We start from the raw sequence: 15,415 nt of genomic DNA, 5'->3' as shown, positions 1-15,415 counted from the left end.
ATTTTACAAAGTTAAATTGTAGTTAAAATTGAGATCCTGTATAATCATGTAGATACATACTTACATTATAATACTTAACTTTAGTATACATTGAAAAAATTAATAACATACACCTTGTTTGAAGAATTATAAATAAATTCTAATCCCAAACATTTCAAGATTTAAAATTTTAAAAATAGTAATTGTCTTAAACAATCCTTATTTTATTTATCCCGATAAATAAATTTTAATATTGTTTAACTTGCTGTATTGAGTATTGATCAGTTTACTATTTATTTTATTGTTTATTATAGTATTATACTATATACAAATATTAGTATAATATAAACTTATACAGTTATACCAAATACTCATCTTTGTAATTTGTTATTATTATCTTAACTCAATCACTATTAATAAAAGCAGGAGTGATTGGATTACATTCAACTCAATTGAAAGAGTTCAACTAGATATCATATCTAGTTACAATTAAAATTTAGTTCGTCATATAAGTATAATTTTAAACGCGGCCATAGGAAGAAAGTTGTCAATTTATTTAGTTTCATTACATTTAGACTATTTAGTCTTATGAAAAAAAAAATACATATAAAAAATGTTTGTAGGTATAAAATATTGATAAAAAGCTTGGTTACATATTTTTTCTTATTTGGAACTGAATATAAAAAAAAAACAATTAACTAAAAAATAAACTAGGTATTCTTATATAATAACAATAAAAATTAATATATGCTGACGTTAATACTGTGACAAGAAGTGCATTATTCTGCATTAACATATACTGCAATAAACATTTATTACAAAAACAAAATCACTAATAGGATTGTTTCAAAAAATTAAAATCTATACTATAATGCGTACAAAAAAAAAAAATATTTAATTGCTTTGGTTTCAAGGAAATTGCATTAAATATAGTCCAAATTATGTGAAATCCATATTAAAAAAAAAAAAATGTCTATGCTACCACCCAGTTTTTGAAGTGTTCACATTAATAAAGAATATAAAAACATGTAAATCGTATGAGATTTATTTTTCAAGAACAATACTGATGCATTCAATCGATAGAAAGTTGTTTGAAGGAACCTTCCATCCCAAATAAATCATCGTGTGTCTTCGGCTTTCCAGGACGTCGGGACTCGTCGGCTTTGATTTTTTCTTGTTCCTTGAACCAATCCTTGTAAGTCACCATTTTTTCGTACCATTGACCTAAAGAAGTAAAAAAAAAAAAAATTATAATACAACCATATTCTATAATATATAAATAACTAAATAATTATTTTAATGTTACGGTTAATTTCAGCCATTGGTCCAGCTTTTCCTCCATATTCTTCTGGAAGCATGTCCCTTGGTACAAATTCGTTCAATGAGTCTAATGAGGAATGTACGTGGATCTATTCAGAAGGGACAAAAAATTAAATATAATACTTTTCATAGTATATAAACATCAAATATTGTAATTTATTTATTTTCATTTACAGAAAAATTACGTAAGATAACTATATGAATCTATTGTACATTTACTTACCCTGTTACGTATTTTCTCTTTGAGGAATGGTTTTACAAAGTTGATGATTGTATCAACAAGTGGTGAAACGTTTATAACGTGCACTTCTTTTAATTTAACTGGATATGCTTCCTAAAATATACATGAAAGTTGATAAACTAATATGATATTTTTTCAAATAAATAATTTTTACTGTGGTTATATAACTATTTCCAAATAATATATACAATGAGTTAATTGTATAATATTATAGTAAAACCAGTAGATCACCTAGAGAAAATGTGGAACTTAATTCGTAATTATTTGGTAAAAATGATTCTCCACACTTCTTATTTTTAATTAAATTTAATCTCTAATAAATTCCCTCAAAAACACACTAGATTTCACATACTTTTTTTTATTTATTTTTGCATTACCGACTATCAACAAATTAAATTAATTTATTTGTTGTCTTAATATGTCTAATGCCAATCTTAACCCTTATTTTATAGTATTTTACTATGATAAAGTATAAGTCTTATTATAATATTTATTTTTCTTAATATTTTAATGTTGAAAATAATTATTTTGCAAATAAATTGTGTTTGTGATGTTAAAAAGGTAGTACTTATTTAAATACAATAAACAAATAAATAATATTGTAACAAACCAGTGGATCACCAAGCTAGTTGTTCAATACGTCTAAATATTTATATAGATTATATAAATTGAATAAAAATGAATATTCACGGACTAAATACAATTTATGAATGTTAATGAGGTTATCAAGTATATTATATATTTTATTAAATCATGATTTGATAATACATAGTTTATGAATGCTGTACATACAACGTCTATGAAATATAATACCTATGGTTGTACTACGAAAAAGTAGTATATAAATATAAAACGGTGCATTGATGGTTTAGTGGTCTTCTTCATACTAAAGAAAAACATTTTACAGAACGCTTTAGAATCTAGAAAGTTATATAAAAAAAAGTTGTTATCAAAATAAACATCTTTCCTTTTTTTCTAATTACATTTTTATCTATTAATACCTCAATTCTTATATAACCTAATTGAGTGAGTTGAATTTACTATAAAATATATTTAAATTAAATGTTAATTAAGTTTTGTAAACTCAAAATTGTTTGTATTACTATCTTGATCGACAAGTAAAAATTCGTAAATTTCGATTTAAAATTTAATTGCAATGCATAATATTGTTTATTATGATAAATTTAAAAGAACTAATGATTAAATAATTTTTATATAGCATTTAAACGATTATTTTTTTGAACCGAATTTCTATTGAGATACAAGGTCAATTTACTATACATTCTTTTTATTTCAGTTCTAAAATAATATGAATTTCTCTTCTCCTCGAATACCAGAAAACTCAAAACACTATAATACATTAATATGTTAATATTTTATGAGACATATTTCTTTATTAAAGAAAATAGTGAACATTTTTAACGTTAAAACGGGACATATATTACGAATCAAAAATAATATTATAAGGTTAAGGTATACCTGTACACAGATGAGGAATTTTTTGATCAAAGATGGAGTAAACTTAGCAAAATGATTAGCAAAGTTTTGTGGTGTGGCCACGCTAGCGTCCAAAATGTACACATCTCCAGCCACGCCAACATTTTCCTCCTTTAATCGTATGTCACCGATCATCAACACTACTTTCATACCTTCAGCCACGGTCGCAGCCATTTGTTCCAAATCAACACCGCTCATCATGACCACACGGCGTCCATTTGGCGTCAAACCCGGAAGTGGCGGTACATTTCTAAAACATGACAAAACATAAAAATGCAATTAAAAAAAAATATGAATAATGATATTTCGTGTACATCGCGTTGAAGAAGTTAATGAACATCACGAGCTTACGAGTTATGCACGTGTGCTAATGTTGAACCCCTTTATATCCAATAAATTCAATAGATAAATTTTAAGTTATATTATATTCAATTTACAAGTAATTGAATGTTAATTTTTGGAATTTTTAATTTCGTTAATTCGAAGCTTTAGCCGAAATTAACATCACACTAAGACCTAAATTTGTTCAAATTTCACTGAAAAATCAACTTACCTACAGTACTTGAGTATTAAGTTCTATAAATTACAATTTTCAGGCATAATTTAAACAAAATGAGGTAGTGCTGACTTCATACTCATTTCAAGTCATCCAACTCAAAAGTCTCGATTACGAATAATTCAATAGAATATAACTGATCAAAGTATTCTTTCCCTATCACCATTAATTCAAAATAATAACTGTAAACATACAATTATTATATCATATAATCATTTAGTGATGATTAAACGCATGTATATCAATAAAATAGATCAAATCGTGTTAGTATGTCGATATAATAAAATATACAGTCGAGTTAGGTAGTATGTAGATGTATTATGACGTAATGTAATCGAAACGTTCATTAAATATAATGAAAAATGTGGGACAGAAAGTATATAGAAAATAATAACACTATTATGTTCGTGCGTGTTGGTACCTATTTAAATAACACAACTTAACGAAAACCAATAATCTAAAATGTGACAATATGTGTTTAAAAAACTAAAAGCGTATCTTATTTGTTTAGTTAGGAAATAATGACATAATAACCGTAATGAAAATTGATTAACCAATATGACATCTAACTCGGTACGGTATGTAAGCAATGTAAGCTGTATAAAAAAATGTTATTGTTATCGAATCTAATGTTAGTACCTACCTAAAGTATCTATGTTTATGAGAGTTTTTGGTAGATATTATTGTAATTATTCGACGAATATTAGTCACCATCCAACATTCACGTTTTCCTATACTTTATATACATAATATATGATTGCACGTACCGCTTATTCAAAAAATGTTTTAGGAACATTTAAAATAAAAAAAACTTATCGTAGTTTTTAAATACCTTATGCAGACTACGTTTGACATAATATTATTATATTAATATACGTACGCGACTCTCATCACTTCTTTGATTTCCGGTAACGTCGGGTCTCGGTTACTGAAGAACTCCGGTACGGCTGCTCTCATTGTAAAGTACATGTCCAACTTCCTCTTGGTCTTTTCCAGAGAGAACTTGCATCCTCGGAGGAATGTCATGATGCGGGCATCGTCTAAAAAGTAGACGAAGAATAGTATGATACATATTTTATTTTGTATTTTCCCCTCAAACCATCAAGAAATAAATGTTCAATAGTAATGAAATTATTTTAGGACCCCAAGAAAATTAATAAATATAATGATAAAAAAAAATTTGCGATATTAATATTTTTTCTGAAACACCTTAGATTACGATATCAGTGAAGCTACGATAATTTTTATAATAATATACTTATACGCGTTCGTTAATATTTATGATTTAAATTTATATTATAGCTAACTAGGTTTTTAATTATATTTATGTATGATACTTATTGTATTTTGTTCGAATACATTTAAAATAACTGTTCATTATAATATATTTTAATATACAAGGTTGATATAAGTGATACCAAAAGTGGATATATATACTAGTTAAAATGTTTAAAATGTTAAAAAATAATTAATTTTTAACTACTCTAATTAGTTAATTGTCATATCAATTCAATAGTTTAACTAATTAAAATATTCATTATAATTTGAATTAATTTAACTTTTTATAATAAAATGTATAATTATAATATATTAATAATGATAAATTGAAAAAAATAATACATCAAGTTAAAATCATATTTATACATTCATTATCTATACCTAACTGTAGTTGAGAGTAATAAATAAATAAATAATATTATTTCTATTGTTAAGTTGTAGAGGTATACAATGATTCTAAATACAAATAAATAATAAATATATATTTTTTCTTGATTTAATAATTTAGTTGATTGGTACAATCGTTCAATTGCCTCAACTACTATAACTGTAGTATTAAATAAGAAAAAAAAAGTGCATAATGAATAATGATATTTAGTTATTATTGAAAAAAATTAGAGTTGCACAATTGTTAACTGCTAAGTAATATAATTTAAGTGTTTTTTTTAACTTAAGTCATTAAAATATTTAAGGACCTATATACTCATTATTTCGAAAGTTTATTCAATTGAACATAATATTTTTGTATAATTTAAAAAACAACACTTTTGAAAAAAAATGTATTATTCACAATTTTTCATTTCATTTTTTTTTTTTTTTAAGTTTTTTGAATATATTTTGAAAGTTTACATTTATTTTTAATTTTATATTCCAAAACATAATATTTTTCGGTGTACTTGGATGCATGGCAATCAAATTTCTAACGAATAATTTATTAGTTGAGTAACATCTAATGTAGTTGACTGATGAACGGAGTAGAGTGACACAAATCGATCATAAATTATTTTACTACACCTCGGGGTGGACTGCGGTGCTTACCTTGAAATTGTGGCAAGTGCGGTTGCAGACGCAACCATTCCTTGATATGTTCCAGGTCCTTTTCTCTGGTCGACACGTCTTCATTTAGCTCGGTGCGGATGTGCTGTTGCATTTCGACGGTGGGTTGTACGAGAGTCATCTTGTCGGCTGCACAGAAAACCAATGGGTAACGATTACAAATCGCGACAAACAGTGACGGTGTCGACGGCGTATAATATATTATTATGCACGAATAAAATGATAAAATATCTTTATCGTTTTGAACGATAGAGGATAAAAATCGTCGTCGTCGGAAAGTAAAACAATTATTACAAAAGTAAACCCGGTAAGAACTACTACCAGCTGATACTGCGCGACCGAACCACGCTAAGCTACGGGTACACGTCTTTGATGTAATAATACTTATAATAATGGTAATACGAAAGAGAAAGTGTACGGCCGCGCGCGCGTATACGTATTATATGTATACGCTCGGGTATACGGTATGACGTGTTGTATGTGTGTCTATAGATAGGAAAAAATATATAATAATAATCGTCCGTTGCATAATAACGACCACAAAACCTACTCGGTCACCACGACCGTCACATCGCGTACAACCATCTCCGGATCCGTTGAGCAACACGTCGTAATAAAATAATATTTTACACACCCGATATACGGCATCAGGTAAATAGCAAGTGCGATTACACTACAGTCGACGTCCAGCCGGCCTTCCGCGGACGTTCGGATTTTCATGCAAGCCCATTTTTCCGTCGTCCTGCGTTCGATTATCGCCATACCGACGAAATCGCAACACTTCGCTAACGTCATATAATTACTTAGGTATTAATTATTATATTTTTGTCGCACGCCGACTCGTGTGCCCGATACGCGTTTCGCACGTTTGTATCGGACTCGTCCTACCGACGTGTAAAGGTCGTACGAGGTGTGTATAATACACGTAGCTGGTGCCGACCACGAGGTTGTCCTTCGCACGCTGCTCGCTCGAAAACATCGTGCTTTTCACGATGATCCGCGAAATCCGACGTTCGCGTGTCAACATTTTTAAGTGTCCGACATACGTCGTGTATGGGGGGTACACGATGATATAGGCGCGCAAGAGATTGTCGAACCGGAAGACAGCGTCCAAGGACAAACGTTTTTTTAACAATCACAGCCAAATGCACGGGCAGTATATTTCAAATACAAATTGAATATTGTATAGGATTTATTTCATTTCACTGGGTGTTTTTCTAACGTATTTTGTATCTTCTATTTAAATACTATATCCCTACTCAATGTAGTACCATATTTTAGTACTTCTCGTTTTTAATAACAAGATAATCTAAGTAAAAACTAAATACTTTTCATTTTCACCCCGTCTAACCATTAATAAACAAACGCGTTGTATTCGATTCAAAAAAATAATCTGTGCGCTTTAGCCACAATTAAACGAATGTTCACAACAAACGGCTACGACTTTAGTACATAAACTATCTCAAAACTTTCAGGTCCTGTGGATTCGAAAAACAATAGTAGGTTTTGAATGGCGAACATTTTTTTTTATTTATAATATTCGTGAAATGAATTCGGCAAATACAATAGATTTCTTTTTATTTCCAAATACACTTATTACCTATCTTGCAGTACTTGTATATAATTTTATTCAATGAAAATCTAAGTATAGGTACTTTTTATATATTTTAAATTTCAATTTCAAAGGTACTCTGCACTTGTACTGCTGTGCCAAATTATATGTATATATCAATAATAACCAATACCGAAGCCCGACGGGTGCAAAACGTAACAAAAATCTAATCGCGTACACTGTCGCGGTGAAAAAAAAATAACAATTTAATATACGGCTGTCGCTTTCTATACAATTTTAAGCGCTCAGGGTTTACCGGCAGACCAAACCGTAATATTTAAGTGCAAAACGGTTATTATTCTAGGAGGTACATACGTATTGGTACAACGACGCAATAATACAAACAAACCGGAATCGCCGGTGAAACAGCGGGCACATCGCTGAACGAAAGAACTGACGTACAACTCTACGTAAACTAAATATAATAGTATTTACGGGCAATTATAATAATATATATTATTACATTATTATTATAACAGTGTCGAAGTGAACCATCGCCGATCGGAGAATCGTTGTTTCGTTGAAACCGGCGGCCGAACACGAAGGAGGGAAAAACGAAAACGGCACGTCCACTATGTGCCTACGTACAACACGAACGATAACTACAACACGATAAGTATCTATAATAATAGTGCCTTATAATTTCAACTTCCTCCGTGTGCGCTATTACACGTCTACGTCGCAAGTCATCAGATGACACGTCAACTGCAGCGATATACAGGTATAACCCAGCTAGTTTTAAATGATACCTCGGTAACAACCGAAACGAACCGTACTGCGGGAAAACGAACTATAATAATGTATATGTGTTGTTATCGGGGCCCGAGACTTACAGTGCATTTGCATGCGTATTTTGATGGTACGCACCTATGCAATGTAAAGCGATGGCAGCGCAAGTATTTAGGTACGCTATAAATCCGTTTTATACTAAACGGAATTATGACACCAAATGTTTTTGGTGCATATTTTAGGGCTTTTGCATGTTGTCTTCTATTTTTTATCTTAATTTTAATAATTTTCATACATATTGCCATAGTCAATGCGGAAACCTGCTCCGTGCGTGAAAATAAAAATTCCGCCCGGTGTTTGTCACGGCGATTGACGAGTCTGGTACGTAATAAATCGCTTCACTTTGGATGATCTGTCGACGATACATTTAATAAGAATATTTTCTAATACAATATTAAATTCTGTATTCAAGATAATGATCTTTATAGTTATTTATTTATATTATGGGACACCGACAATGGGCTTGCATTTGTAGACAGTCCCGATCTTTAATGGAAACGATAATGATTTATAGTTTACGTGCGCGCGTCACCAAAATAAGTGCTTGTTAATTATGTCTTAGCGCTGTGAATGATAATTAATTTTATTTTCTCTAGTTTATTCCGTACAGAATTTATTTTTATAGTTGGCCTTAATCTAACAATTTTTTTTTTATTTGAATTTTTCTAGAGCACATTCTTTAAGTTACTGTAATAGTTAGGCAGCGTAATAATATAACTATATAACGCGCGTTTCTTAAGTGTTTCAAGCCTTGGCTACTATTATCAACGCGCCAATGGCGGTTGATCTTGAACCTTAACGTACGACACACTTTGACCGTCTCGCCGTGCGGAGGATTTGAGAAGACGGTGTTTGTCGAAAACCGTGTGGAACGGCGCGTGTTGTATTTCTTCTGTTAACCGTTGTATAACGAGTTGGCGCGTCATTACCACATCTTCAGTTTAAATTACGAAACATAACAAATTATTATTTATCCGTACGAAATCGCAAGTACACATGCACGCGTACACACACGCACACGCATCGGGTAATAGTGCGTAACATCTCGCAGTGAATACGTACTACATACATAGATACCGAAAATAATTAAAAAAACATACAATTTAAAAAATATTATTCCATTGTGCCGCTTCCGTGTGAACGCAGAAAGAGAAACTCGCTGACTACTCGTGATTAACAATATTACATTGGCAATATCAATTTTTTTATCGTAGGTACCTGATTATGTTATATTGTTATCCTCTGTACTAGCGCGTCGTGTTCCTCAACAGGTACTAGTGCGGTATATTATAACAGGCACGCGATTTATGAAGAATAATGGTAAAAATTTTTTTCGGAAATAACGAAAAACGATCTACGGACAAAATCTATCTAACGGTTCTGACACATTTATCTGTAATATAATAATAATATCTGGGCGGAGTGGGCGTCTTTCGCCAAGATGATCGCGCCGGCGATAATGAATAACACGATTATAAATTTATAATATTAATATTGTTGTACACTAAGAACAATTTTAATACTGTCGTAAATTTATAAAATAAATAGTAATATTGTACAAGTCAGCATCTCGTTTTTGCAACCGAAATAAAATGTATCGAAGACCCGCGTGCGGCGGATTAATATCCTTTCACTTAACCGCGATAACTCGTGTACGATAATGACTCACTCTCGAATTATCGACATAAATTAATAATATTAAATTACGATTTTAGCGTAGGTAGTAGGTACTTATATCGAGCTCTACAATTTAAAACGTTTCTGTCTCCGAAAAACAATTTACAGGCGGGCTACAATAACGCACTTAAAACTATTTTTACTGGACCGTATATAAGACATTTACCTTTTGTGAATTTCTTCGGCGTAAATCCGCGATAGTTTCTGCACAGTTTACCGGATACTGATTGCGGTGTTCCAGCGTGCGAGTGCTTATCGTGTGAGGACGACGGCAAAGTGTCGGTCGGTATGAAGCTATTCGCGGTAGAGGCCGATAGTGCGACGGAGTAGGGAAAATACAGTGCCCGTGGGGGGAATGATGCATAATACAAATATATATTATCGACGACTTTCACTCGCCTTGGGGGCAGCAGCGACATAGACTTTACGGGATTGCGTGGATTTTTCGTCTATTGTACACGTTTATAAGTTGAATACCAAACATTTACAAACCGAGGACAAAAACGAAATATAATTCGTATAGAATATTAATAATAGTGTAATATAGTGATAATGATAATATAATTTTATGACAGGTGTGTGTAATGTGAGAGGTTCAATTAAATCACCGGAATGCGAAATAGTTGGCTCGAAACACCGTCAGATCGATCAGACCAATATGGGTAACCACTAGTCCAACGTTTCGACAAACTTGACCAACAATATTTGACTTAAAAATATTTATGTACGTCGTCATCGTCGTTGTAAATATAAAACGTTCTGCCAAAATACGCTTATGATAATGAATTTGGATTTTTTTTTTTTTTATGAAGTTTTTCTGTACATATATAATATGCCTGCAACGGCATCGTCATCGGAAAAGAGGAAAGGGTATATATTATTATTTTGAACGTTTTTGTTTATTATTTTGTCAGATTTTATTCCAATTTCTGTTGCACGCTTCGTGTACATACTCATATATAGGCGAATTATAGTTGAAAAACAAAATTATTATGTTTACAATCACAATTTGACATAATCGTAACATAGAGAGTATATCTATATCTATTATGCATCTAATAAGTATTGTTAAGCATTCAAATACTTGTATTTTAAATACTTTTCGACCAATGTATTTTTGAAATACTTAAAAATACTTTTTATTTGTATTTTTACTTTAGAATACTAAATACATTTTTTCATTCTAGTATTTTACTCCAAATTCCAATTACTAATACTTATTTAAAAAACGTTGAACCACCCCAAATTTTTTTTTTTAGTAACGGCCTTGTGACAAATACTGTATAAGTACTGCATCTAATGATATAATTTTAAACTGTTCTGTATAATGTAGTGGTTTAGATATAGTTTCGAGTAGCTAATATAGTATCTATATATAATACATATTATGCCGAATTAAAAATGCATAAAAACTAAGTTAGAATTTAATTTCGGTGAATCGTATACCTACATGATCACCATCTGCAGTTTGGGTAATGATTCAATTCTACATTTCTTATATATTGTTAACTCGATTACATTTAAAGAAAAATGTAATATTTAGATGATAAACACATATATTGTTATATTCGCAATACTAAATTTATGCAGGCGATACTGAATACAACGGTTATTAGATATATATACTTAATTAATTATTAAATTGTTTGAGAAAATGCAATAGTCTACAATATTAAACTGAATACAGTTTTTTTTGATAAAATATAATAGGAACGACAAATCCATGGCACGTGAAAAATTAAATTTTTTATTATAAATTAAAGGTTAGGTTTAGCCTAGCGAATTGATATTGAGTATTAAATAAAAAAAAAATCACACTAAGAAATTAAATATTATATATTAATTTAAATATTAAATACAACATAATATATAATATTTTTCATGGCATGCATGAAAAAAAGGTAATTTTTGGCACGTAGCGTTCAAATAATTTGCCACCTTTGCAATATATTATACAAACTCGATGCAAACCAATAAAAAAACATATTATTTCGTACAATATGTTTTACATTTGAGAAAAGTATGTAAATTGTAATGCTTATTAAAAATCAAAAAATAATTACTATTTAAATTAAATTTATTAGGATTTTTATTGCATAGTTTCATCATTTTTTTCATTTTTTCTACTCTAGACATCAATAAACACAATAGAAGCAATTAAACGTTCCGGTGCAATTACCGTATCAATAGTAGTAACGATTGGAAATAGAGACTGGTATTTTATATTTTATAAAAAAAAAAACAATTTGAGTAGTAGCATTACATTACATCTACGAGTATATTCTACGATGAGACGACCACGGCCCACGACTATTTTAATTTTAAGTCAATTAGTTTGGTAGATTTATGGAGTAACTATAGGTACCACTATTTAAAACAGTAAACCTTCGCCTACATTTATGGCGACTATATTATTCAAATATTACAATAATATAATTTAAGTGAATATTCTCGACGAGACAAATTAGTATATAACACGTTAATCAACGACTAATAATGATATTTTATCTCGTGGCTTACATTGAAAATAATGTGAACACCTTAAAATACTCATCTTTGTCATCTTTCATTTATAAATCATATTTATTACATGACAATGATTTAACATTTCGAACTTAGGGTAATTTGACTATACAAAAACAATACATTAAGAAATTATGTCTACACCTCTAACTCTCTGTTTATTGTTAATGTGAATACATATCGTTAAAATAATGTCATTAAAAACTACTTAAAATGAGAAAAACCAACAAAATAAAAATGTTATTCATGAGTTTTTTTCCTAGAAAATTCTTCCTATTTACGTTTTAATTTAATGTACTATATAGTATATAACAGTGAACAATAATATATAAATTATAAGTATAACATTACTCAAAGAAAATATCTGGTGATTATGATTTCTCTTCACGGCCGCATTAAGATATTTAGTGACCAGTTATAAAATAAATGGTCTATTTCAAAATTTCCTTAATCTCTCTCGATTCTTATGAGCAATAATTATAATTACGACTGACTTGATTAATGTACATGAAATAAAATTCTTATTCATTAATACAACTTTAACGAAAAACGTGTATTAAATTCGTTTTAAAGGAAATTGTGTAATGTCTACAATTAAGGTAAATAATCATAATCTCTACAATAGTATTAATTGTATTATTTTTAAAACCCGACGGATGTATATATTCATTGTTTTATGCTTTTAATGCTTTTAACACAACTTTTTCTAAATTAATAATTAAAAATCATATACCATATTGTAAAGAAATCCAATACAAAAAACACAGTATACTCGTATTAATTAAACTGTGGAACAAATAATTATGCGATTTATTAAATATATAATTATCAATTATCTACTAATCTAATCAAATACAAAACAGGCAATGGCTAATGAGATAAATAGTTATTATAACAATTTCAAATACAAATAAAACAATATAGATATATATAGAAAAAAACATTAAATCAAACCAAGAAATCTACAATCAGGGAAAACCACAAACTATTAAAACGAAATAAAAAAAATATTCGAATATTAACTATTTACAAATGTGACACACCAAAAAAAACCTATTGATTTCTTATTAAGGCTTAGTTAATAGTATCAATAACTAAAGCCTGTGTACCTACTGTGTTGGTATCAGAAATTCGGGGTAATATACAACATATTCTCGTTAAATGCTAACGATGCCATTAATTTCGATATGTCCAAAAACTTCGCTTCTTCTTTTAGGACAAATATAGATCAAAACCATTTAGGTATTAACTTTTTATAATCAAATGACTTATTTAACATAATTTATTTATTAATTTAAACAGGCTAAGTACAGTATTTTAAATAAGTATAATAGCAAGGTGCGTTTTAACATAAGCGAATAATTCAGATATGTAATTTAACATTAACAATTAATGAATAATAATAAAACATAATTCACATAATAAACTGTAATAATATAATAATTATGATTGGGTATCATTTGTTAACATATGGTTCCTATTTACAGGAGAATTTATTAAATAATTAGTTCTTTGTAACTGTTGAAATTCCGTATATAAGAATTATAAATCACATATTTTCGATAATAAAATACAGAAAATAAATTAAGCATTAAACAATTAATGAAAAATTTGAGTGTTGAAAATGGACAATTTTTAGTTAATTTTAAGAAAAAAGTGACAATATTTTTTTTGAAGAAATTTTATCTATCAATTTTAAAAATGAAGAAAATAGTAATTTATATATTGATTTAAATATAAAAAAAACATTACCAATAAATATTAAATTTAAGGTCGAACAAATTTACATAGATTCGCATTTAATAGGTAGTACTATTGATAGTGAAGATAATAATGTACACCCAGAAATGGTTATTCAGATAAAAAGTGGTATAGTGATTGTAAAATGTCAATGTTGATAATTATATATAATATGCGTATCTAATATAATAATTATCTTATCATACGGTATCATGTTAAAAAAAATAAAAAATGTCTAGTGTGATAGTTAAATCTTAAAAAAAGAAATGTGTATATATGGCAAATAATAAGATCATATACGTAATACCAACAACTCACTCTAAGTTAAAAATAATTTTAAAAAACCAGAATACCACAACAAGTGTTAGATCCTTACGATGAAAATACGGACTATTAAAATCACTTTATAATACAGTATAAATCGTATAAAATAACATTAAAAAAATAGGTAATATATATATATATAGGTACCAATAACCTTTATAATAACTGATATTCAAAAAAGTTTTAAAAACATTATAATATACATTATATTATATCATATTTAAACCAGAAGTTAGCTCTAATTATTATGTATATTATTATAAATTATAAAGTGTATTTTTATATTTTTTTAAATCTTTTTTTTTTTTAACATGATTCCGTTGCTAAGATAATTATTATAATTTATAGATATTATATACGCACATTATGTGTAGCAACATTAATGTTGTAAAGCAGATATTATCGTGAATAGTGATATAATATTATATAATTAATTAAATTACATAAACTTAGATTATTCAATTATTTGGAATAAGTAGTGTTTATGTAGGTATGTATAATGTTATATATTGATATAGAATGATACAAAATACAAATATATTATAGTATGCGATAACGTGCGATAAGAATGATATTTTATTATTGTTTTTTTTTTTTTTATTACTGTATAAATTTTAAAAAAAATATAACTCGGTTGTAAATCCTATACCTAAATAAATATGTGGATTTAAAATTCATCGCTAGACTCCTTTGAAGATAAAAATTCAAAATATTTCAATATAATAATTTTCGCACCCTTGTATAACTAACAACCATTATGAAAAAAAAACTTCATTATAAAAATATAATAATTTATATCTCAATTTTCGATGTCCTTAGATGA

At 28.6% G+C, this 15,415-nt stretch overlaps 1 protein-coding gene across 1 annotated transcript; it reads right to left on the bottom strand.

The window, feature by feature from the left end:
* Window positions 1-596: 596 nt before the first annotated feature.
* Window positions 597-10,313, bottom strand: LOC113559199 (alpha-tocopherol transfer protein-like). Its single transcript, XM_026964828.1, has 7 exons — window positions 10,172-10,313; window positions 5,910-6,056; window positions 4,474-4,633; window positions 3,020-3,287; window positions 1,523-1,633; window positions 1,286-1,388; window positions 597-1,203 (listed from the first exon to the last, which is right to left on the bottom strand). The coding sequence occupies exons 2-7, from the start codon at window positions 6,046-6,048 to the stop codon at window positions 1,052-1,054; spliced, it is 933 nt and encodes a 310-aa protein (XP_026820629.1). The 5' UTR covers window positions 6,049-6,056; window positions 10,172-10,313; the 3' UTR covers window positions 597-1,051.
* Window positions 10,314-15,415: the final 5,102 nt, after the last annotated feature.

Source organism: Rhopalosiphum maidis, chromosome 1 (genome assembly GCF_003676215.2).
Source record: "Rhopalosiphum maidis isolate BTI-1 chromosome 1, ASM367621v3, whole genome shotgun sequence".
Taxonomy (NCBI): domain Eukaryota; kingdom Metazoa; phylum Arthropoda; class Insecta; order Hemiptera; family Aphididae; genus Rhopalosiphum; species Rhopalosiphum maidis.
The sequence above is the reverse complement of the archived record's forward strand: the minus strand, read 5'-3'. Positions and strand labels throughout refer to the sequence as shown.

What these genes read in the sequence shown, in the direction of transcription:
- LOC113559199 (XM_026964828.1), bottom strand. Translation starts at nt 6,048, where the DNA reads ATGACTCTCGTACAACCCACCGTCGAAATGCAACAGCACATCCGCACC. An exon ending in AAAGAAGTGATGAGAGTCGC is followed by an intron (nt 3,288 to 4,473) that starts GTACGTATATTA and finishes GTCATGTTTTAG; the next exon opens with AAATGTACCGCCACTTCCGG. An exon ending in ACCAATGGCTGAAATTAACC is followed by an intron (nt 1,204 to 1,285) that starts GTAACATTAAAA and finishes TTACTTCTTTAG; the next exon opens with GTCAATGGTACGAAAAAATG.